This window comes from Cyprinus carpio, chromosome A9, assembly GCF_018340385.1.
Source record: "Cyprinus carpio isolate SPL01 chromosome A9, ASM1834038v1, whole genome shotgun sequence".
Taxonomy (NCBI): Eukaryota; Metazoa; Chordata; class Actinopteri; order Cypriniformes; family Cyprinidae; genus Cyprinus; species Cyprinus carpio.
The window spans coordinates 16671664-16695171 of NC_056580.1; the positions used below are offsets into that span (position 1 = coordinate 16671664).

Sequence of the window (23508 nt, forward strand, 5' to 3'; positions counted from 1 at the left end):
AGTATGTTAACTAACACATGCAAGTCATCATGAATATTCATAAAGCCATATGTGAAATCAACACGACTCCTTTGTGTCAAATTTCTGACAGTAATATATATATATATATATATATTTATTAGAATAGTACAGCGACAATGGCCAGAGTTGTTCCAAAGTGAGTTTAGAGCGGTGACTCTTACCTGTGTTGCTGGTGATGTTTGGTGACCTCTTTTTCAAAGCCTTGAGGCTGGTTGGGGATGAAGCAGAACTCAGACAGGTTTCCTGGCAAATTCTCAGCCTCACTGTAATCACCCAGCTCAGCTGAATCACACAATACAAACACAGCGTTACAGAAAACAGCCGTGATTCATGACAGCACAACATGCAGACCATGTCACCTAATACTGTATATAAAGGGATAGGATCACTGATGGACACACTGGTGCCTAAATCTCTTAATCCCTTGCTTTGTTTGTGATTTACACAGATTATTATGTGACCAAAAAATCTGAGCACAATGCCCTAAAATTTTTTATATAATACAGATTCTTTTCTTCTTTGAAAGATACATTTTATTGATGTATTAAATTTATCAAAGGTGACAGTAATGACTTTATATTACAAGCAAACAATAAATAAATACTGTTCTGATAAGAAATGTTTCTTGAGCACCAATTCAGGATATTAGAATGATTTCAGAGTGTTCATGTGACACTAAAGACTGAAAATCAGCTTTGCCATTACAGGTATAAACTACATTTTAAAACATATTAAAATACATAAGTTGTTTTTAAATAATAATCATTTTTTTTTTACAATATTTCTGATTTTACATATAAATGCAGCCTTGATGAGTATAAGAGTGGTTTTTAAAAACATTAAAAAAACCTTACCTACTACACACTTTTGAACTGTAGTATACTATAATTATATTACATTGAAAAAATGTAAAAAATATACTATGTATTCTACATACGTAAAAATTATTAATATGTAAAATTATTAAATTTGAGGCTATACCACGTAAGAATGTTTTAAAGTGAATGAATAAAAACAATTAGTTGAGATAAACAATATAAATTTTTTCGTCAAAAATATGTAAAACATATAACAATAAACAAAAAAAACAAAAAAGAAAACACTAATGCTTCAAGCTATTCATGAAAGAGAATGAAATTATTAAACACCTGTTACAATATTTATTATCATGTAACACACACATAAGCACTACTAATTCTTTGGCATAAGTAAATTCGGTTATACTTTATTGTTACAGTGTAACTATACATTTATGTAATGAATAATATTAATTAACTACATGTACTTACTATATGGTTATGGTCTGGCTAAGGGTTACTTGCATGCAATTATGCATAATTAATTGTTATTATAATAGTAAGTACATGTAACATATGTAACAAGGACACCTTAAAATAAAGTGCTACTTTAAAAAAAATAAATAAATAAATAAAATATAGCATTTAGCATCAATTTTGTCACTGTGGCAGCTTGTCAGTAAACCCCAAAGCAAACAAAATGAGTTGCAATAGATAGCGCTGTCCTAGGCAACTGGGCTCAACAGAATCCCCTCTGACCTATATAGTGCCAAAACTGCATGCTAAAAGCCCCAGAGAGACTGGAGCAAATGTGCTCAATACAGCAATCTGTCGAGAGTCATTATTGCTGAGCTCAATCTGGCAAGCAGACCCCCGAGAGCCCGGGATATGCCATGTCACTGCTCTGTCTTGAATGGGCACTATTAGGTTAAATAAGGTGTCCTGGGCTGGGTTTAGTGCCTGCTGTACTTTAGAGATATTTCTTGCTCGTATGTACTCCTGATTTACAAGCTAGTGCTTGTTAAGCGTTGAGGTTGTGCACAGATGGAATGTGCCGTGCTGAGCTTGTGCTGTTGTACTTCGGTGGTTTGCTTGGAAGCTCAGTACTGGATTTGAGTTTGCATGATACCGTAATATTCTGCCTGACGCAGAAAAAGAAACGGGGAACATAACAATGGCGGAAACCAATTTTAATTATAATTCTGCTGCTATGCTAAATTGCAATCAATTTTTTTCACTCAAGAAATAGAGAATCACAGGCGCCTCTTGTTCGACACCAAAAGGATTTAAAATGATAACATTAAAGACAAGACAAGAATTAAAGCAAACCACATGTAATTGACTGTCACATACTGTTCCAATTTTAAATAAAACAGGATTTCGATTGTGGCTTCTTTGTCATGTAGATCCATGACTCATACTTACATTGAACAGCGTACGATGCTAGGAGTGCGGCAGTATTGTGTGGACAAGGCAGTCTGGGAAGGATATAAATGATATTGAATTAACATTGTGAAATGTTGGAGACCAAATCAAATTACTGTATTTAAGTAAACATTACAGAAAATGTAAGCACATGCAACTTCAGAAGCACAAACTGCAGTGGTATCACAAGATGAATATTAAAGGGACAAATCTACATAGTATTAGTTACAGATATAATTTAGAACTGAATCGAATGCACAAACTATTAAACTGGATTTAGTAAGAGATTTACAGTTAAAAACAGCCACACATGATCCAGCTCACCTTCCACTGAGTATGTCCTGCTTAATCTGTAGAAAATACTGGTACCTACACGGATATAAAAAAAAAAAAAAACATGACAACTTTACATTACACTTTACATTTATGCATTTGGCAAATGTTGTTAACCAAAATGACTTATGTTGCATTCACGGTACATTGTTTTATCAGTTAATGGGAAATCGAACCCATGATCATTCTCTTCTGTTTGAACTACTTCTACTGTTTTGTCACCAATATTTTTGTCTCGTTTTCCTCCATGGCATTGACATTTACTGTATGCATTTGGCAGTTGCTTTCTTTCAAAGTGGGCTACTCAGCATACATTTTATTTGTTCATGCATTCCCTGGGTACTGAACCCTTGATGACCTTGTCATTGCTAGTGCCATTCACTAATGTTTGAGCTACAAGAACAATACAGAGATAATGCAACAGTTTTACAATGCTTGACTATGAATCACCATCGCCAGTGTAGTTTTACTCATGTACTGCTTCACTCATCTCTGTTCTAAGCCTATACTTCTCTGAACTATTTTGGATCTCTGCATTACTGCACTTCTTTTGCAGCCTCTTAGAAATGAGGATTACAACATCAGAGATTAAAGTCTGCTTAATACATGTAAAAGAAATATAAAATAAAGACTCCATGACATCAAATTTGTTTTGTTTTTTGTCTATTACCCTGGAAGATCTTTAAATTCTATATTTACACTTAAAAGTTGGCAAAATGTAAAAAATTAAACACATTTAAAATATAACCAAAATACAGATGACTCACCGTGTGTATTCTTCCTGAAGTTTGTTGGGGTCACTCACAAAAAATTTCACCCGGAAGTTCAGATGATGTGGAGAGCCCCCTAGCATTTAATTCATCAGAACACATGTGTAAGTACAAAGATGTACAAATTAAAAAGGAGGAGAAAGAATAATCAATGGCGGGTTGTAAACAACAGCCTAGTCTGGTGCCTTTTATAAAATTACTTACTTTTTAATTGCTTTCTTATGGGTTTATTTGGATCCAGCCACCTCTATAAATTATTGATTGAGAGAAAGAAAGAGAGAGACAGAGATAGAGAGAGGGGAAGAAAAACCTTAATAACATGGCAACAGTCCAACAAAGCCTAATGTCACTCAATAATTCAATAGGCTTGTGTTTTCTGGAGTGGAGATGTACTTATCTGCAGTTACAACACAAAGAGACAAAATGAGTGTGTTTGTGGAGTAAAAAACTCTTTAACTTTGATCCAGTTTCAAGTGAATCGATATAACTACAAAGTATTTTCAGCCACAGATTGAGCGATTGGTAGATGCCTACTGGTAGACAGATGAAGGTGTAACATGAATGCTGACAGTATACATACAGACATCTAATGTGTTTGCTTTCATCTGAATTATATATTTTTATAAGAATCACTAAAACATTCACTGTAAGATTTTAGGAGAATATACACCAATGTTTGTGTCGTGTTTAAGACTTAAATACATGCAATTTACTCATTAAAACACTTTCTTCTCTTAAGAAACTCAAACTCACATGAGATGAAGAATCCAGTCTTATCATTAGTCTAATATTCTGCTAAAATTGAATATTGAGTTGGGCACCCAAAAGAGGGAGATGTTTCACGGAATGTTTAAACCTGAACCATTGTGTGTCCTACATTACTGAATGTAAACCTTTTTCAGGAATACTAGCCATTCACAGACTCAAGCCTCAAATGCTCCAAACAAAACCTTCATGAATCCCTGAGGGCAGACCGGCTCGGCTCCGGCACATCTTGGAGCTTAACCTTTGAACTCACCGGGCTATCAGAGGAGTCGTCAGCCAGGTGCAACCCAAAATAGTCTCTCTCGGTCAGCTCCAGGTGCTTGAAGACAGCGTCCAGTAGGATCTGGCCTTGATCGTGCTTCTATAGAGCATGCACACACACACACAGAGAGAGAGAGAGAAACATGTAAGACCTAAAAATTAAACTGAAAGGATAAGTGTAAGAATGTATTTGAATATTTTGTTATAATTTTAATCATTTCAATATATTTGCATACTCAAAAAATTCATTTTTGTATTTAAATATTTTAATTTGAACCATTTAATTGTTAAATGCAATCATCTCCTATTGAAATACAATGACTTCAATACTATTATACAATAATAAATTTCAATCCTCATTTGTTCATTTTCATTTTGCAATGTTGTCCAGTTAATAAAGAATATAATTTAAAAAAGGCAACCTAGAGCACGGTTTAACATTATAAATGAACCATATCAGACTGCAGACTAAAAGCAAAGCCTCATTAAGCATTGCTCTTGATAATCATGTGCATCTTTGCAGCTGAGTGGCTGATATCAGCAGCAATGTAAAACAGGAAGTATGCCCATCTCTCCAGTAAAGGCCAGGCCACTTTGGTAGTTAGAAATAGCCAGACATAATAGGCTGGTTTTATTGGCTGTCAGATCCGTTATAACATCCTGAAAGCAGAGCTGGGGCTTTAGCAGCGCTTTTATTTTCTGTTTTACACTTTTAAATGGTCTTGGAAATGCCAAGACAGCATATTCTGAACACATGCCTCCTGAGAAACACAAACAGATAGTTCAAACCACACACACGCTGTGTTGCTCAATAAACAAAATATGGCAACAGTCACATTAGCAGAATGAATGACAGGCCAGTCGAGAGAAAACTGACAGTCTAAGACTTCTGCAGAGCTGTAAAGTGGGCGAGGAAATACAGAAATATGGAGTGCAAATAGAACATACATTTTGACATTTCACATGGAAATATTTAAAATAAAACCTAATTATAGATAAAATTGAATCATTCCAAGCAAATTTGCACTTTGATGTTATTTGTAACACTATTGTCTTGTATAGGGTGACTATACATCCTCTTTTTCCCGGACATGTCCTGGATTTTCTAAATTTAGATATGTCTGGATTTCTAAATTGAGTAAAACGCACAGGCTTTGTTTGGCTTTGTTTTCCTGTTGTAGTCATACTTGCTGAAGGTAATGACTGAAAAATAGTTTGGACTAATAGCATGCAGGCATTGTACATAATCAACCAATTATGGTGTGCAAGAAGTTGGGATCTACAGAGAACATGCAAAGCAATGCAAATACAAATACACCTACATATAACGTTTGAGGACTGTTAGTAGAGAGTATGTCGATAGGAAAGCAATGCCAAAACCCAGAAATGTTAGGCAATTTACAAATCCCTTCCAGGACCCTAGTCATGATAACAACATACACTACCATTCAAATGTTTGGAGTCAGTAATTTTATTCTTTCAGTATTTTTTTTTTATTTTTTTTTTTCAAGAATTTTTTATTTATTTATTTTTCAGCAAGGACGTGTTAAATTGCTAATAATTGGTTGTTTTGCTTATATGGTTAGAAAAATTTCTATTATGAATTAATGCTGTTCCAAAAACATATTAGGCAGCACAACTGTTTCCAACATTCATAAAAAAAAATCAGCATATTAATAAACAATAAAGACTGGATTCATGGCTGATGAAAATTCAGCTTTGCATCACAGTAATAAATTATATTTTAAAGTATATTAAAATAGAAATCTGTTATTTTAAATTGTAATAATATTTCACAATATTATGTTTTTTTTTTCTGTACGTTTAATCAAATAAATACAGCCTTTATGAGTATGGGAACCGCAGATTTTTGAATGGCAGTGTATATCAATACCGTGCAAGTTCACACATGTGTGATTTGTTTTATATATCAGCATAAGAGCCATTATCAACAACAGATATGTCTTATTTTCCCCTCGGGCGACAATCATACGTATAGGCCTACTGACAATGTCAGCTGCAAAGAAAACAATGTATAAAAGGTACACTGTGGGAAAATGTTAGGTATATCCAAAACAGGAAGGGTTTATATAGGCTTTGATTCTTCTAAATGTTTTTTAGGATGTAGATATGAACAAAGTTCCGGGACTTTTGGGCCCTTGTTTTTCCTTCCTCTGCCCTCAGCACTTTTGTGAAGATTTGCACACTAATTAAAGTGTCTGAGAGGAGTTTTGCTGCGGTTTCATACCTTGTGGCTTAAGTGTGCATCTCCAACAGAAGTCTACTGAACTAACGGTCAAAAGTGGAAGTGGGAGTCCACTGTAGCATTTCTAATGAATGTCTGTTATGTACATGAAAGTCATAATGAAACAGAAATAGTGACAGCTCTTTTCTTCCATATTGTGGCATACATCAGATTATCAAAAAAGAAAAAAAATGTAGGCAGGGACTTGGCTGGTTCTATCATTCAGTTGTTCACTGGATGGAGGCAGAATTGCTGAATATTAGCATATTGCTGGGGTCCAAGCAGATTAAATGATTGGATAAATCCAGCATGTGTCATCAGAGAGAAGACTGTTGTTTTACAACAATCAAAAGTTTTGATATTTTGTTGTCAAATGTGAGAAAAAAAATTTGATACATGCACAGATGAATTTTTCCAATAAGAGCAATAACATGCATTTTGAAAATAGATATGGTGAATTTACATTTCATGCCAACTTTAAAGCAGGAGAAGAGTTCAGTATGACAGAAATGCAAGCAGGCGTGTGGCAGCTTGTCCAGAGATTGAAGGTCTGCACGAAGCTTGCGAGTGTTTTGAAGACAGTCAGTCATCTACACACGGCAACCAAAGAACCAGGCAGTCTAGTTATGACATCTGTTTTGATACTATGGAAAGACTGGTACTGCATAGGAGGCCAACAAAGTATATGGACAATTAGGCCACGGTTATAGCCAGCATGAAATCATAATATTATTTGTTTCTTTGGGGTTATTGTGCAAGATTCATCAGTACAAGTTTAGAAAGAAAAATGTAATATATTTTTTCATCAAAATAGCTCAGCTTCTGAAACAAATTTCCTTCTAAGCTCATGCCACTGAGGCTACCTAAGCATGTTAAATGCGTCTAGAGCAAAGGATGGCCTGTTAATCCTGGGCCAATGGGAGAGAGTACAAATCTAAACTACTGGTCTGACTGGCCAAATATCCTTATTTTAAACCCTGGTGTTGCTTCTCATTTGCATAAAGTTGCACTGGGCTAAACTTTATCACTTAGAGGCCAATTGGTGGTCTTGATTTCCAAGTCCAAACTAAAAGGACACAAGTCTGAACTTTGCATACTTGGTATTGAGAAACGGCCATGGTTCAGAGACCTTCTGCCATCATAGTGAAGGTCCGGCTATGCAAGACTAATCACAGAGTATAACAAGCAACCTCCAAAAATGCAATGCTCACTTTTTTTTTTTTTTTTTTTTTTTAACAAGGCTATGTCCTTCTTGATTTACACAATGCATTTGTATTGTGCTGCATTGTATTTTGCATTTGTAAGTTAATCATCATAAGAGTGAAGAGAGTAATAGTTTTACACCAACAGGCTCTTTTTATGTCATTAAGACTATTGGCACTTTTCCACTGCATGGTACGGCACACCTCGCTTTTGGGGGGTTTCCATAGTACCTGGTACCTGGCACTTTTTTAAGTACCACCTAGGCTGAGGTTCCAAGCATGCCGTACCGTTACCAAAATGTGACTTGTAAACCCTGCTGCTCACTGATTTGCTGGAGAGAATCAAGTAGATATAACTGCAGGCCGCAGACCTCCAAAATGGGGCGTGGAACTCCAAAAGAGGGCAGAACCTCCAAAATGGGGCGGGGTCTCCTCTGTCTCCTTTCACCATTGGCTCTGGCTCCAGCCAATTGTAATTGACTTACATTTCAAAATAAAACATTATAAATTAAACATTGTTTCTAGTTCATCTTAAATAAATGATATATAAATAAATATTCTCCATGAGAGGAGAGCCCAAAGCTCATGGCCAGTGTTGTTTGGACCGGAGTTTGAACATCTTAATGATATAAAAGGGAATCACCCACGAGATCTCCTGCGAGCCATCCCAACGCAACGCAGGGGAAAGATTTTACTCTATCGCTTTGTTCTAAGCAATGGGGGTGTCCCAGGGCCTCGAAATTCACAGGCTTAGGAGGGGGTAGTGACGCTGGGTGTAACTAAAAAGGTGCCATTGTCCGGTGAGGTCTGGTTGGGGAGTTACAGAACAATCTTTTTAACTGTTTATCTCCTGAACTGCAACTTTCTTCACCACGCTATTCAGTGCCCCGCCGTGCAGTCAATTTCACTGGTTAAGGTTAGGGTCATTTGTGGGGTAGGTTTAGGGGTTAGCGTTTTTTGTAGCATAGTGTAGGAAATCAACACTTTAATTGACACAACCAATAAAATCTTTAGAATCAGCTGTGGGGCGGAGTTTGCCCTGAAGTGGATTGGGGAATAAAATTTCTTAATGGGAGGAAGCCACGCCCTATTTTGGAGCCCCAACCCGGTTTTGGAGTTCCTGCCCCCATTTGGAGATGTCCAGGCTGCAGTTATACCCCTCTCAAGAGAAACGCCACTACATGCATCACTGAGCTTGCAACACGAGACACAGACCCGCTAGATTAAATCAGCACAGACAGAGGATCAAACGCAACATTTTTGGACGAATATAACAGTTTAGAATGAGCGCACCTTTTTTAAACAACAAAATAATGACTGTTGAGAAAGTACAGACGTTCCTCTCGTTGATTGCCAAGGAGCGGATCCAGCGAGAGCTTGATGGGATGACGTGGAATTAAAAAAAATTTGCGGCAGTAGAGGCGGCACAACTATAACGACATCCTGCCCACTCTAAAACGGTACTTAACTGCAGTGGAAACACAAACTGAGCCAAGCCAAACCGTAGCATGCAGTGGAAAAGCGCCATATGTGTACCAATGTGCTCCATTGTGATTTGTAAATAGATTCCGTAGATTTGTAAACAGACAGAGCAAAGGAGTGAGAGATTGACTGAGCATCAGGGGCATAAATCCATACCCCTACCTTTCACCACACCCATTGCTCAAGCCTGCAGTTATCACTAGTTGAAAAGTTAAAATGCATACTTCTAAAATATCAACAACAGTGTTGGAAAGCTGCTTGTCCAGTCAGATTCGCCAATTGGCACTTACTATCATATATTTATTAATATACCAACGAGAGAGAGAGAGAGACAGAGAGAGAGAGAGAGAGAGAGAGAGAGAGAGATAATATTGAATATTGAGCCACATTTAAAATTTCTCATGATTTGAGTCATTTATGCCTGTCATGTGCCAAAGGTTAATGCTTAAGGTCAGGGATTTGAACAAACCCCTTATATAGTGCTACTTCCCACAGCACCACTGGTAAGGAAATCAAGATCAAAGTGACAGAATCTATTAGAACGTAGACACGCACATTAAGGGAGATGCTACTACACAGCAATCTCTTCTACTATTTACAAACATCCGGCTTCTTCTCTGCATTCCAGACGTAACATGCACCTCTTCAAACACACATTTGAGACATATTTATGCCAGCCCCTCCGCAACATCAACTTCTGTAACACAAATAACAGCCTTCCTGCTTTATTTAACACCTCGCCCCCTCTTGATTATTTACCTCTGATCCTCCCTCTCTCCTTCCATTAGACCTTGTGCTTCCGTTCCATGTGCGACCTATACTCATCAAGGGCCCGCTGTGCTGCCAGACTATCTAGGTCACCTAGAGGTCTGGCACAAAAATGTATGAGACCAGAGAGCAAGTGCATAAATTTGATCAATGGGGCCATTACATGAGGACTGGCTTTCCTGGAAATGTTAGTTACAAATCAGAGAGCAGCATGACAGACAACTTCTAAGTAAGAACGCCTTGATTCATCTAACAGACCAGCAGCTGTTTAAAGTCAGTCATGTGAGGTTTATAGGTTTATTGCTTGCTCCAATTCAATATGGGAAACACTTCCTGATACACAGGAAATCCTTGGGCAATGTAACTGATGGGAAAGGCAATAACTACTGAGGAAAACCTGAGCAACCTTCTGTAACTTGAGCAACCTTTAATTCAATGTTGGCATAAGCCCTTTTTTCAAGTCAGGACATAACAGTTTTCTGTAAGGACCATTTTACACAGCAATTTGCACAACACTGAGGACAAAGATGAGTGAACACATGGGTTTTGCAATCAGACCAGCAAATGAAAGAGATGGGGATTTGTGCCTTTGCTTGTCGCGTGCGTGGGGTGTGTCATGGCACCTTTATATTGCAGGTGCAAGTAAGTACATGAATCTCTGGAACCCTCAGGGCCACTTTTCATTCTGCCGGAATGTCAAGCATGCATCCCTTCTATAAGCAGTATTACACCACTATCCTCTAGCTGGAACATGAGCACTATGTAGTAGATGATGGCGACAATTTTCAAACAAATATGCATATGATTTTGGTTCCATAAAGAAAACGTAAGGGGAAGACTTAAACAGGATTCTTCAATGAATAGAAAGTTCAGACAAATAATTAAAAAACAGCATTTATTTGAATAAAATGTTTTGTAGAAATATCAAAGTCTTCACTGTCACCTTTGATATATTTAATGAGCCCTTGCTGAATAAATGTATTAATTTCTTTTTTCTTTTTTTTAACATACTGACCCCAAACATTTTAATGATAGTATAATAAGTGACATTAACATTATTACTGGTGTTTGCTAAGGAGAGAATGGAGAGTAGTGTTTGCTAAAGCAAGCATCACTATTATTTTTGCTAATACATAGGAACAGGGATTTGAACAAAAACCCACATGTACTAAACATCAGTGCGTAACTGGTCTTGCACCATATTACAGACATGAATCATATCTCAAATTACCTCAATACCTCATAGATTGTTGATCAGAGGGATAAGCTAAAACTTTTACAAGTAATCACATTTGTTCGAGGGATGATGAAATGAGTGAAAATACACAACTGACTAACCAAAATATCATCGAGATTTGGACGTGCATGGGCTCCACCCAGAACACTACTAGTAAGCATTTAGACATGCTCCAGTAAAGGGATAGTTCACCCAAAAATGAAAATTACCCCCCTCACTCAAAATGTACTCACCCTACATCATCTGCTGGAATGTTACTTTCTCGTGAACGCGCGTATAACAGTTAGCGGAAGCTAGAGGTTATGGTTTCTTAAGTTTTAAATATGGATATTTTTCTTACACAAACACATGGTTTCGCTTCAGAAGGTCTTTATTCACACCCCGGAGCCTTTTTATGATGGACGGGTGTACTTTATTTTGCTTCAAAATCTTGACCACCATTCACTACCATTATAAAGCTTGGAAGAGCCAGTACATTTTTTTCATATAACTCCGATTGGATTTGTCTGAAAGTAGAAAGTCATATACACCTAGGATGGCTGGCGGGTGAGTAAATCATGGGGTAATTAAAATTTTCGGGTAAACTATCCCTTAAAAAACACTAAATGAGGACATAAACACATGAACATCTCCAGAACTGCTGTGAGAGTCACTTCATGAGCATTTGACCGTTTGATTTGAGTAAAACTAGCATCATATCACAGACACAGAACTGTAAAGGTATTCACAGCAACCCGTCAAAATAAAAGTCTGGTTTGATTTGAAGACATTGTGCCTATTACTATTTTTCAGTAAAATGTAAATAGCCTAATACTGCTACTACTACTAAAATGAAACAAACATTTTTTTAAAGAATAATCACACAACATTTCTTCCATGTTTTAATTTTAATTGTAAATCCCCTTTGTTTTCCAAAAAAAAAAAAAATGTTTGCTTATTTTTCAGTAATTAAAAGATTAATGTTTTATGCCTTTATTTGATAACCAGAAAATTCTAAATAGACAACACGGAATTTCTGAGTTAAAAGATATATTAAGTATATTTTTTTAAAAAAAAAAAAAAAAAAAAAAAGTTGTTTTATGCATTCAAATAATTAGACATGCTAAAACAAAAAATAAAAAATAAATAAATATGGTGAGAACAAATAAAACATTTCATAGGGCCCTAAACATGTAATTTCTGTTAAACTTTTAATAGATTTATGTGAAAATATAAAGTTTCATGATTTTAATTAATTAGACATGCTTTTTGATTAATAACATTTTATTTATCTATTTAAAAAAGAGTCAAGAAAAAAATGGAATCCAGAAAAATTAAAAACGGAAAAAACGGAATTTAGGAAAAAATAAAATGGATTTCATAGGGCCCTACATGCTACAAAAACACTGGACAGAACACTTTAGAAACTGCATAACAAAACCCTGACAATCACAGCGAAAATGTGAAAATGTAGTTACAATATACATACTGCTTAACACATCATTAGTTCCTTATCTGATCATTAGAATATTGAATTATGCACAATACATTTAAAGGAGTACTTACATTGACTTTAAAAGGCTGGACAGTGTTGTCCAAAAGAAGAATGTTGCAGACCACCTCGGTGTGCTGCCTGTCGCGTGCCAGCTCCGTCGCCCGGACATTGTAGGATCTGCCTGCAGGCAACCGGAAGCGTGCGGTCATTACGGTCCAACCAGAGTCTGTAACACAAAGATATCTACTTAAGCCTCCTACATTATGATTCCAACATAATATAATAGGTCAGGTCAGGTTAGAAATTCATTTAAAATATGAATAATAATTATTATAAATATTTAATTGCAGCACAGCCAATTTTGATAGCAGTAGCACTGGTTGAACTGGATCACAGCGTTTCAAGGCTGATTCAGAATCCAACTTACATGCACACAGGACAAACTAATACTTTTTTTTTTATGTACAGCCTACATTGCGCCTAAATATATATCTCACAGCAAACAGGGCACAAAAGGATAGACTGAGAGAAGAGTTACTTATAAACAGCAATACACTCTCACATTTTTGAGTAAAAGGGAAGACAGTTTCAATCGTTGATCCAGTTTCATCTTAAAGTTCAAAAGGCCTGAATTTGCCTTTATAATAATACATAAGTTTTCCACATTTCTCATGTCTTATCTTGCGAGATCTGTTGGTAAACAAAGCATTAGAGCAGTTTGTGTGTAAGATCAGCCATGTGGAAGTGCTTTCACTGCAGCAGCCTGATATGTCCACAAGTCACAACCATCAGAGACTTCTGAACTCCTTTCATGATCATTCATAGATCTACAGTCATGCAAAGGTCAGAGTGAAAGATCTCTGACCTTTAAAGTTCCTCAGAGGGATTTCTGGGCATTCAAGCTGCAAGGTTTTTTGTGGAAAACAATAACAAACACTATACTAATGTATGTGCAGATATAAGCATAGTAAATAATAAAATAAAAACTTGATGCCTAGTTTTGCCTGTTTTAAAAAGCATTTTACATTCACAATGTCATTCAAGCAAGATCACATAAAATTAATGCTTATGAACTAACAACAGTCGACTGTCTGAGGAGGTTTACGTTTCAGCATAACAGACCATCAAGTATGACTGCACCTTGCATGAGTCTTGCAGGCAGTTGTAATGAAAAACGTCTGAAGTCACCTTACTGATGAGAAGGTGCCTCCCCTACGTGCTGCCTTTGCATTTAAGACAAATACAGACAGAAAATGCCCTTTGCAGACATAAGCAATATATGATTCTGTTGTTCACAGGTTTATTAATGATTTAAGAATCTCAGGGCTCGCTGGCATATGAATGAAGATGTTTGAATGTGCACTGCTGGAAGTCAATAATAAAGAAATAGGAGAGTATAAAATACAAAATGCAAACTACTAAAGACAGACACAGCTTACAAATGCAGGAAAGACGCTAGTTCAATGTTCTTGTTGTGTCATAATGCTGAACCAGCAGCTGAGGGACACAAAATTATGTAAACAAAAAGGCAAACAGCACCTTTAATGGTTTACTACGGTCTATCCCAAAAACATCAGCTTTAATGCATTCAAAGCACACAAACTGAGCACAAAGGTCAGCAAGCATCTACAAAGCACAGGTGTCCTCAGTGTAGCTCGAGCCTCCTACGCAAGCTAACCTTTCTATGTCCATTCCCTCGGGGGACGTCACCTAACCACATGAGCGTGCTTGAATAGGCTTCCATTACATTCAACATAACTCACAATTCCACAGAACAAGCATTTCACTCGCAAATTACAGCATATAAATGTGAAAAGCTTCATATGCTGTAAACCTCATTTGGCTGCACCAGTGCAAGTTTCTGACAAGCAAACAGACTGTTGAGAGTCTAAAATCTACAGTCAGGAGGATAATAATTCACTAATACTTCAAACCTTACATGCAAATTATTTGTTATACTATGATTGGTTGTATTTCATTGCTTTCAAACCAGGTCACAAAAGAATGTAGTAGTGTTCACACATTTTTGATCTGAAATTTTTCAAGATCAGCCTTAGATCCCCACATTCAATTTTACAATCCTAATGCACAGTAAGGCATTTTACATGCATAAGGTATTATACATGATTGTACTATCGTTCAAAAGATTAGTGTCAGTTTTACATATTTTATATAAATAAAGAAATTAATAATTTTATTTGATAAAGATGGAAGAAATGTTTATTAAAGACCCAAATCATGTTACACTGAAAACTGGAGTAATGGCTACTGAAAATTCAGCTTTGCCATCACAGGAATAATTTACATTTTACAATATATTAAAATACTTTTCATTTAAATTGCAACAATATTTCACAATATTTTAGTTTTACTGTATTGTTGATCAAACAAATGCAGCCTTGATGAGTTTAAGAGACTTCTTTAAAAAACATTTTTTAAAAAATCATACTGACCCCAAACTTAAATTTAGTGTTGCATTGCATGCAAATGTTGATTGATAACCTTCCAAGAGGTCGGAACACTAGACCACTGTACACTAACAAGCTTCTTGTTTCCCCTAAGCCAAGACTAGACATTGAAAGAGAAACACATTTTTGATTAAAGCTGCACCTTCCAGTCAATTCTGCACTGCTTACAGTAGCAGGTTTAAAGGCTAAGGGCTTGTCCGCTCTAATCACGATGTGAGTTTCTGGACACATGGACCCTGCATGTTTCCTCTCCTGCATCCGGCCTCTCCGCTGAGATATATCAGGAACACAGAGAGCTACTTGAATAAAAGGATGACTACCATAGCTATCAATATCCTGTAAACAAATCTACCTCACTTGATTAGAGAGAATGCCTCCCCTGGGCTGGAGACGGTAGAAGAGGCTCCAGCACTTTAGTAATGGAGACTACAGCTAAGAAGGCGGCTAGCTCAAGTGAAATGTTCTGTATTCATTATATGTCCCCAGACGAGGGACGCCTATAGACAGACGCTGCATGCACTACACGGTCAACTTGAGCCTTTCTTTTATTGTCAACATTGTCAATAATGTCAACTAATCATTTCAGCCTTCAAATGTTAATTTCACAATTAACTAATACATTATTAAAATTAAATGTTGCATATGTAAATATTATTGGTAACATTTCATCATAAGGTTCCTTTTTTAACAAGTTAGTTAACATGAACTGACAATGATACACTTCTAAAGCAGTGGTTGGTTCTCAACCGCTCTGCGTACTTTGCATGTCTCTCTTATTTAACGCACCTGATTCAGATAACCAGCTCATTGGAAAAGAGCTCCATGCATGAACTGTGTTCCGACTTGACTTTCCCTTCACAGTTTTCATTTCTCCCTACTCCCTGATCATTGGAAAATCCATTGAAGTTTACTTCACTTCGGAACATTCTTCCATGGATATGCGCTAAATTCACATCTCGGACACTTTAATGCCCTCTGAATGGAACATGTATGCTCCCTTCGAACTGGAATCATGGCGGAATATCCTGTGATGATGTCCACTTCGCAGGGCACTTGAAGTCAAATAGAACAAATTTCTTAAGTGATAAGAGATACATACAGAATATACTGAGCAGTGGTACACGAGGACTGGAGTTGAGAACCACTGTTCAAAAGCATTAACTAAGATTAATAAATGTTACTTTTGAAATGTACTAATACATTACTTAAATCAAAAGCTGCATCTGTTAATATTATTTATTAGTCCTACAACTGTGAACAGTTGAATGTTTGCTAACTAACGTTAACAAAGAATAAATGCTGTGATAATTGTTAGTTAATGCATTAACTAATGGGACCTTTATTGTAAAGTGTTAATGGACCAAGCTAACATGAACTAACAATGAACAGTTGCATTTTTATTCATGTTAACAAATATTAATAAATACTGTAACATTTCTCATCGCTCTAACTAATGTAAGCTAATGGGACCTTACTGTAAAGTACAACTGACTCTATTGGCCCTTGAAACATCTAAAGGTCCTTGTAAAGTGGCTGAATTATACATTGACTTGAGAATGTGGATCCAGAAATTGTTACTTTTATATGAGAAAGTGTTGAAATGGGACCAGCACATCTAGATCAGTCAACAAGTCAACCTCGGACCAGAACTGAAACAGCAGGAGGATGACCACAATTATGCACAGACATCATTCAGAATTGCTGCTAGCAAAAGGACTCCCTCAGTCTAAAGTTAGAGAGGTTTAAGGTTACAGTAACACTGCTGAACATTGCAAACATAAATACTCTCCAAAAGACATTTGCAACAATGCAGCACAATACCGCAGACATACAACACAGAAGTGCAAAAAGATAGAGAAGGCAAATACTGCAAGCTTGGAATAGCCTACATATACTAATAAAGTATAAAAGAATTTGGGAAATTTGCCTTGCGTGTTAGCTTGCAGTTTGTTTAAATCCCATTTTGGGAGAACAAACACAGACCTTTCCTCTACAGCAAGCGTCCAATGGCAGCCCACATAAACAGTGCAATGTGCTGCGAGTGTGTTCTCTGGCATGCAGGGAGGGGAAGTGGGCGTACCTCCTGACTCAGGTGAGTACACACACTTTCAAACTAGGTCCACAGGAGCGTGTAACCATATCTTACAAGCACAATCCAGTCAATCTCTGAAAGAGCTTGACATTTTTGCAGCCTCTGGCTACATTTGGCACAGCAACCACAAATCCAATGACTGGAGGAAGTAAAAAAGGAAAAGAGTAATTTTTCCAACCGCTCTGCTTCAAAAACAGTTTGAATATGGATGGGGGTAACGAAAAACAGCTTGGACAGTAGCGAATTTTAAGGGAAAGCACTTTAAGTATTAAGACTTTTAGTTTATATGCTATAAGAACTGCTTTGTAAATTTCAGGACAACAATGAAAAATTCAGCTATTATAGATAAATAACCACATCATCTATCATAGAATATTATTTCTTATTTAAAAGTACCGATTTTAGTTTTTAGTGTATTATTTAAATTTGACATCATTCATTTATTGGTTATCGACCATAATATAAAAACACCTAATGGCTTAAATAAATCATTTATTGATGCATCTCTACTGGGAATACTTTAGAATTTCCCACCATATTTGCATGGTTTAAAAGAATAGCATGGTAATAAAATGTTCATTTCTCCAAAAAGCTATGGTACTCGTTAGCCTACTTTCATTCAATAATCTCAGCTGATTTGGCCAAGTATGCAGTGCCTGTCCAGTGAAGTTAAAAGTAAAATGCACATTTTTTTCCATATCCTAGTTTAATATGCAAAGACAGCTACAAGTAAAGCCATTAGTAGGTTGATTTCCTTGCCAATGTGTAAACACTGTGGGCTCTGTTTGTTTGCGTATCCCTATGCAGCAACATTGGAAAAATTTGAAATGTTAAGAACCAGTGAAATGAACCCATCAAAACAGGTTTACTCTGAACTGCAGAGTTGTTTCTTAAGAATTGTATGCCTTGAACTAGAAAGGGGTTTTCCTAAGTAGAAAGAAAGAATCAAGTTCAATAGCTAAAGAAAAGCAGTTCTGCTAAGCACAGCAACATGTGACTGTTGTCACATTGCTATGAGACTCAGTGTATCTAGAAGCAAGTTTCCTACATTCAAATGAACTAACAAGGAGTAAAAACCCAAAAAGCAATTTCAAATTTTTAAATTCACAGCTCTACAGTTAAAATTAGCTTCCACTCACTCCAGATTTGTAAAACACTACATCAAATATACCATATGAGAAAAGGTTAATAAACCAACACTTAACATATTGCCCTTCCCCTCAGTCATTCAAAATACAGCGGGCCCAATAATCAATCAATCTATCTATCTATCTATCTATCTATCTATCTATCTATCTATCTATCTATCTATCTATCTATCTATCTATCTATCTATCTATATATCTATCTATCTATCTATCTATCTATCTATCTATCTATCTATCTATCTATCTATCTATCTATCTATGTGTAATGATCATGGCATGATTTTGAGAAAAAGTCAGCCATTGAAGACAGCCAAAAGACAGCCACTGAATACTGATAATAATGATAAATGGTGCAAAAAAAAAAATATATAAAATATTATATAATGTATAATATTATATAATCATAGTTATGTGCAAAAATAAACACATCAAAAGCATACTGTGAATGTCTTGTGAAAATCTTTCATGCACAAGTTGTCCAAACACAGGGAACAGGCTGTACAATTGAAGGGCTAATACAGATCTACACATACAGACACACTCCGTGCCGTGGAATTTTTTCAAACGGTTCTTCCTCTTTCCGTTAAAACACAAAAACTTTACTCATTAATGCTCGAAACATCTCACTGTCATTTGAGATGTGTCACAACTCTTACATTAGAAATGGAGGGGGAAAAAGGAGGTTGTCTATATTTGTTTTAACACAAACCCCTCTCAATCAAATCTTCTGGGGTATGAAGGGACATTCTAACCACACTAATACTTCTAAACATAATCAATTATAACGCTGAATCTGCCATTTTGTCTGACAAACAATCCAGACAAGAGAGTAGATTAACGTCCATGGACTTGCATTTAAAAAATGTTGTGTATTACTGACATTTTTCCGCGGTTGAAACATGATACCTTCTGATGTTCATTCATGTTTATTTCCTGCTATAACTGGTAAAGAGGAAGAGATGATAGGTTCATGTGCCGCTTGCGCTACAGACACATTAAAAAGCCACAAAATGACATTTACTGTTTGAATTTCTTACAAAATGGCACAATTTTAAAGCTGAGACTTTGTTTCATACCAAAAATAACCTGCTCTGTCTTGTCTGTTGACACGTTGTCAGTTTCCTCTTTGCTCTGTGATATATATTTTACTGCGTTGAACATGATATGTAGCGCGAGAGAGACATGGCTTGTTATCAACAGTAATCAATGGGGGCAGGTCTTTGCAGAGGGTTACACTACCTTTCACAAGTTTGAGGTTGGTAAGACTTTTTAAGGTTTTTGAACAAAAGTTTCATGTTCACCAAGGCTGCATTTATTTGATCAAAAATACAGTAAAACAGTCATTAAATGGCATTTATTCCTGTAATGGTGACGCTGAATTTTCAGCATCATTAGCCTAGTCTTCAGTGTCACATGGTCGTTCAGAAATCATTCTAATATGCTGATGTGGTGCTCAGGAAACATGTTTTAATATTATCAATGTTGAAAACAGTTGTACTGGATAATATATTTTTGTGAAAACAGTGATATATGTTTTTTTAATTCTTTGATAAGCTTAATAGAACATTTATTTGAAATATAATTTTTTGTAACATTACAAATACCTTTAGTGTCATTTTGTTTCATTTAATGCATGCTTGCTGAATAAAAATATTGATTTCCTCTGCGTAAAAAGGAAGATTATGAGAGCTGTTCCCTTTTATTTCGGAGCACTTGCCACAAAAATGTGACGGTCTCATTTCCTTACTGCAGAACTCGTGTTTGGTGACAACAGAAGAAGGTGTCACTGAGGTTTATAATTAACAAAATCTCAGATGTGGACCTGAAAGAAAATGTTATTTTGTCAGGAAAACTGAAATGGAAATTGTAAGAAAAACAGAAGTTATTTAATGAATCCTCCCTCTACGCTGATAATAAAATGCACTGGTATGCTTGTAAAACACCTATAAATCTGCGACAGATGGACCGAACAGTACACACAGCTGTGATTTGCTTTCTATCATAACTGCTGAAACGCGTGATGTGTGGCCGGCGATCCATTTTGCAGTGCCGCATGAGCAGTCACCGCAACAGTGCTGACAGAACATCCTCCATTCATGACACTGAGGCCAGTCATCCATCTCTTACCTTCTCAGACAGGAAGTTTTTATTGGAAAGAACAAGCAGAGAAAACCTGTCAAAATGTGCCCATATTTCCAGCACGCTCATCTCTTAATGACTCAGATCTGAGATTACTAAATATGCTTGAAGATATTTGACCTGGTATTAGAAGGTGCAGTTCCTAGATGAACTAATCATAATACCTGAATGTAGAGTGTTCCTGAATGTAATGTGTTCCTGTTTCTGAATTGCAGTAACAAAAGCGGTCATATTAAATTCCATAGCTTCAGTCACTTTGGCCACTAGTATACACAGATATATATATAGTTAAAGAAACTTATACATTTATTGTTATAATACTTAACAATATTACTGTTTTACTGTATTTTTAATCAAATAAACAGACTTGGTGAGCATAAGAGGCTTCTATTAAAAGCATTATAAAAAATTTACCAATCAACTTTTGAATGGTAGTGTCCATCTACACTCACTGGATGGAAGTTTTACATTTCTTTTTTTAACAATAAAATCAAACAGTTCAAAATACCAAATTGTTAAGGCACAACCATTTAGTAGTCATTTGTTATCAATAAGAATGGATGAGTTGAGCAACTACCAGTGAACTGAACAATTTTGCCATTTCAAGCAAAATAGTTCATTGATGAACATTCCTGTTTGAAAATACATTTAAATAATATGACCTATTACTTTAAATGCATTAATACCACACAGGCTACTCCCAAGTGGAAGCCAGCAATTATTACAATAGGAAAACTGTGGAAAGGGCCCTTCAGCTTAAAATGAAAACATATATCAGACTGACAGAGTACATGGAGCTAAGATCCCATGAAAAATCCTCATAATTAGGTGCTTAACTTGGCCATGGGTTGTACTCGGGAGGTCAGAACTCACACTGCATTGTGCTCGGTCAGGCAATGTGGTTTCCCATACTGAGATGGGCAGGTGCTGCCACTTCCAACTGTCTGAACACCTGCCTCCTGTTACCCCCTCTTCAAAGCCCCCCAATTCAGCTCTACATGGCCTTGGCTCAGGTGCAAAGAAACACCGGCCAGAACACTTGCTGCAGCCCTCGCGCCCCTAACAGCTGACAACCTGAAATCATCCAAAGTTCTCCTGCATAATCCACTCAGCCCACAGGGACTGCTAACTCAGATCTCCAAGAACGTGAATTGCTGAAAATCTAACAACAGTGGAGACCTCTGAAAAATAATAGATTTAATAATAGTTCATCTAGCAGACCTTTAACACATATGTCCTTTTCACATGGGTTCAGTATGATTGATTTTTTTTTTCTTTTATTCAGCAAGGATGCATTACATTCATCAAAAGTGACAGTCAATATTTACAGTGTTAAAAAATATTTATAATTCAAATAAATACTGCTCTTTTGAACTTTCAAAGAATCCTGGAAAAAAAAAAGTTTTTTACAACAAAAAAAAAAGCAGCACAGCTGTTTTCAAAATTGATAATAATTATATGATAATAAACGTGCACCAAACTTGTGCACCAAATCCGCCTTATAGAATGATTTCTGAAAGATCAGGTGACACTGAAAACTGTTGCTGAAAATTAGCTGTTATCAGAAGAATAAATTACGTTACAGTATTATAAGTATTAAAGTATTATATTATATAGTATAGCCTACTATTTTATATTCATATATATTATATAAAAACAGCCATGTCAAATAGTAATAATATTTCGCAACGTTTACTGTATTTTTGATCAAATAAACGCAGCACTGGTGAGCATAAGACTAAAAATTGAAAATATTAGAGACCCCAAACTCTGTTGTGTGTGTGTGTGTGTGTGTGTGTGTGTGTGTGTGTGTGTGTGTGTGTGTGTAAAATGTTTCTATGTAAGAGATTTATAAACACAAACATACACACCTACATCCATCCACCCATGCACCCGTGCCAGAATGAAGAATTCTGAATAACTGGTTTTCACCTGTCTATATGACGTCGCATTGATTGAGTCACATGTCTAGTCTCACCGTGATAAACCCTGTCAAAAAGCGATGACGTCACTGACATGTAGACTGCCAAAACAACACACAAAATAACTCTGATAAAAATAAACAAAACAAATAAAATAAAAAAAGAGAGTGACCACATAAACACGTCGCTAACTCACAAATCACCAAATGTTTTCACCAATGACCGGGATCATCAGTGGCTCTTAATAAGGTAAGGTTAAATAAAGATAATCCTCACAAAAGGAATATATAATCATGTTCATCACTAATCAAAGCACTTTTGTGTTGGTTAAATTCACCACAGACTCCAACAAAATCCAATCTGCCTGTTACGTCTTCAGCTACAGAAAAAAAACTGCTTGAACAGCTGAATCTTCTGATACAACATTTACGAATAAAATGCGAAAGAAGTATTCCTTGTATGCAGCTATCCTCTTCAATAAAACATAACAGTATAATACAGAAAACAACTTGAAATTGTTTGATAGTGTACACAGGAAAGCAGGCAGCATTTTAGTACAGAAACCCCCTTCTTACCGTCATAAACTGCTCCAGGGGTGTCCAGTTTTATAAGTAAATGTTATTTCGTAAGAGACCCAAGGCAGGGAGCGGAGAGCCCGCTCAGAGCAACAGCGGCAGCCTCATACTGACCCACTCCAGCCCAGCACACACATTCAACTCAGCGGGGCCTCGGTTCCGATAATCCACACAAGCTCAGAGAGCGAAGACACTTTACAATCCAGTCAACGGGACTTCTAGGGCGGTGGAGGGGATCTCGCAGGAGAGTAAAAACGCATTTCCCACTCTGGAGGTCGGCTCATCGGGATCGGTCACTTCTTAAACTGTGTCTCTGTTCTCGGTGCTGTTACATTGTAGGAGCCGCAGAAGCAGCAGCAGTGCTGAGTGTTACATTGTAACATG

At 36.5% G+C, this 23508-nt stretch overlaps 1 protein-coding gene across 1 annotated transcript in view; it reads right to left on the minus strand.

Annotated features, from left to right (window-relative positions):
* Positions 1 to 23478, minus strand: part of LOC109095757 (tyrosine-protein phosphatase non-receptor type 4-like) — a 47804-nt gene extending 24326 nt beyond the window's left edge. Inside the window, 8 exon segments of the mRNA XM_042763785.1 lie at positions 183 to 303; positions 2244 to 2296; positions 2568 to 2612; positions 3344 to 3422; positions 3551 to 3593; positions 4365 to 4472; positions 12852 to 13006; positions 23125 to 23478. Coding sequence (XP_042619719.1) covers positions 183 to 303; positions 2244 to 2296; positions 2568 to 2612; positions 3344 to 3422; positions 3551 to 3593; positions 4365 to 4472; positions 12852 to 12989 — 587 coding nt within the window. The 5' untranslated portion in view covers positions 12990 to 13006; positions 23125 to 23478.
* Positions 23479 to 23508: the final 30 nt, after the last annotated feature.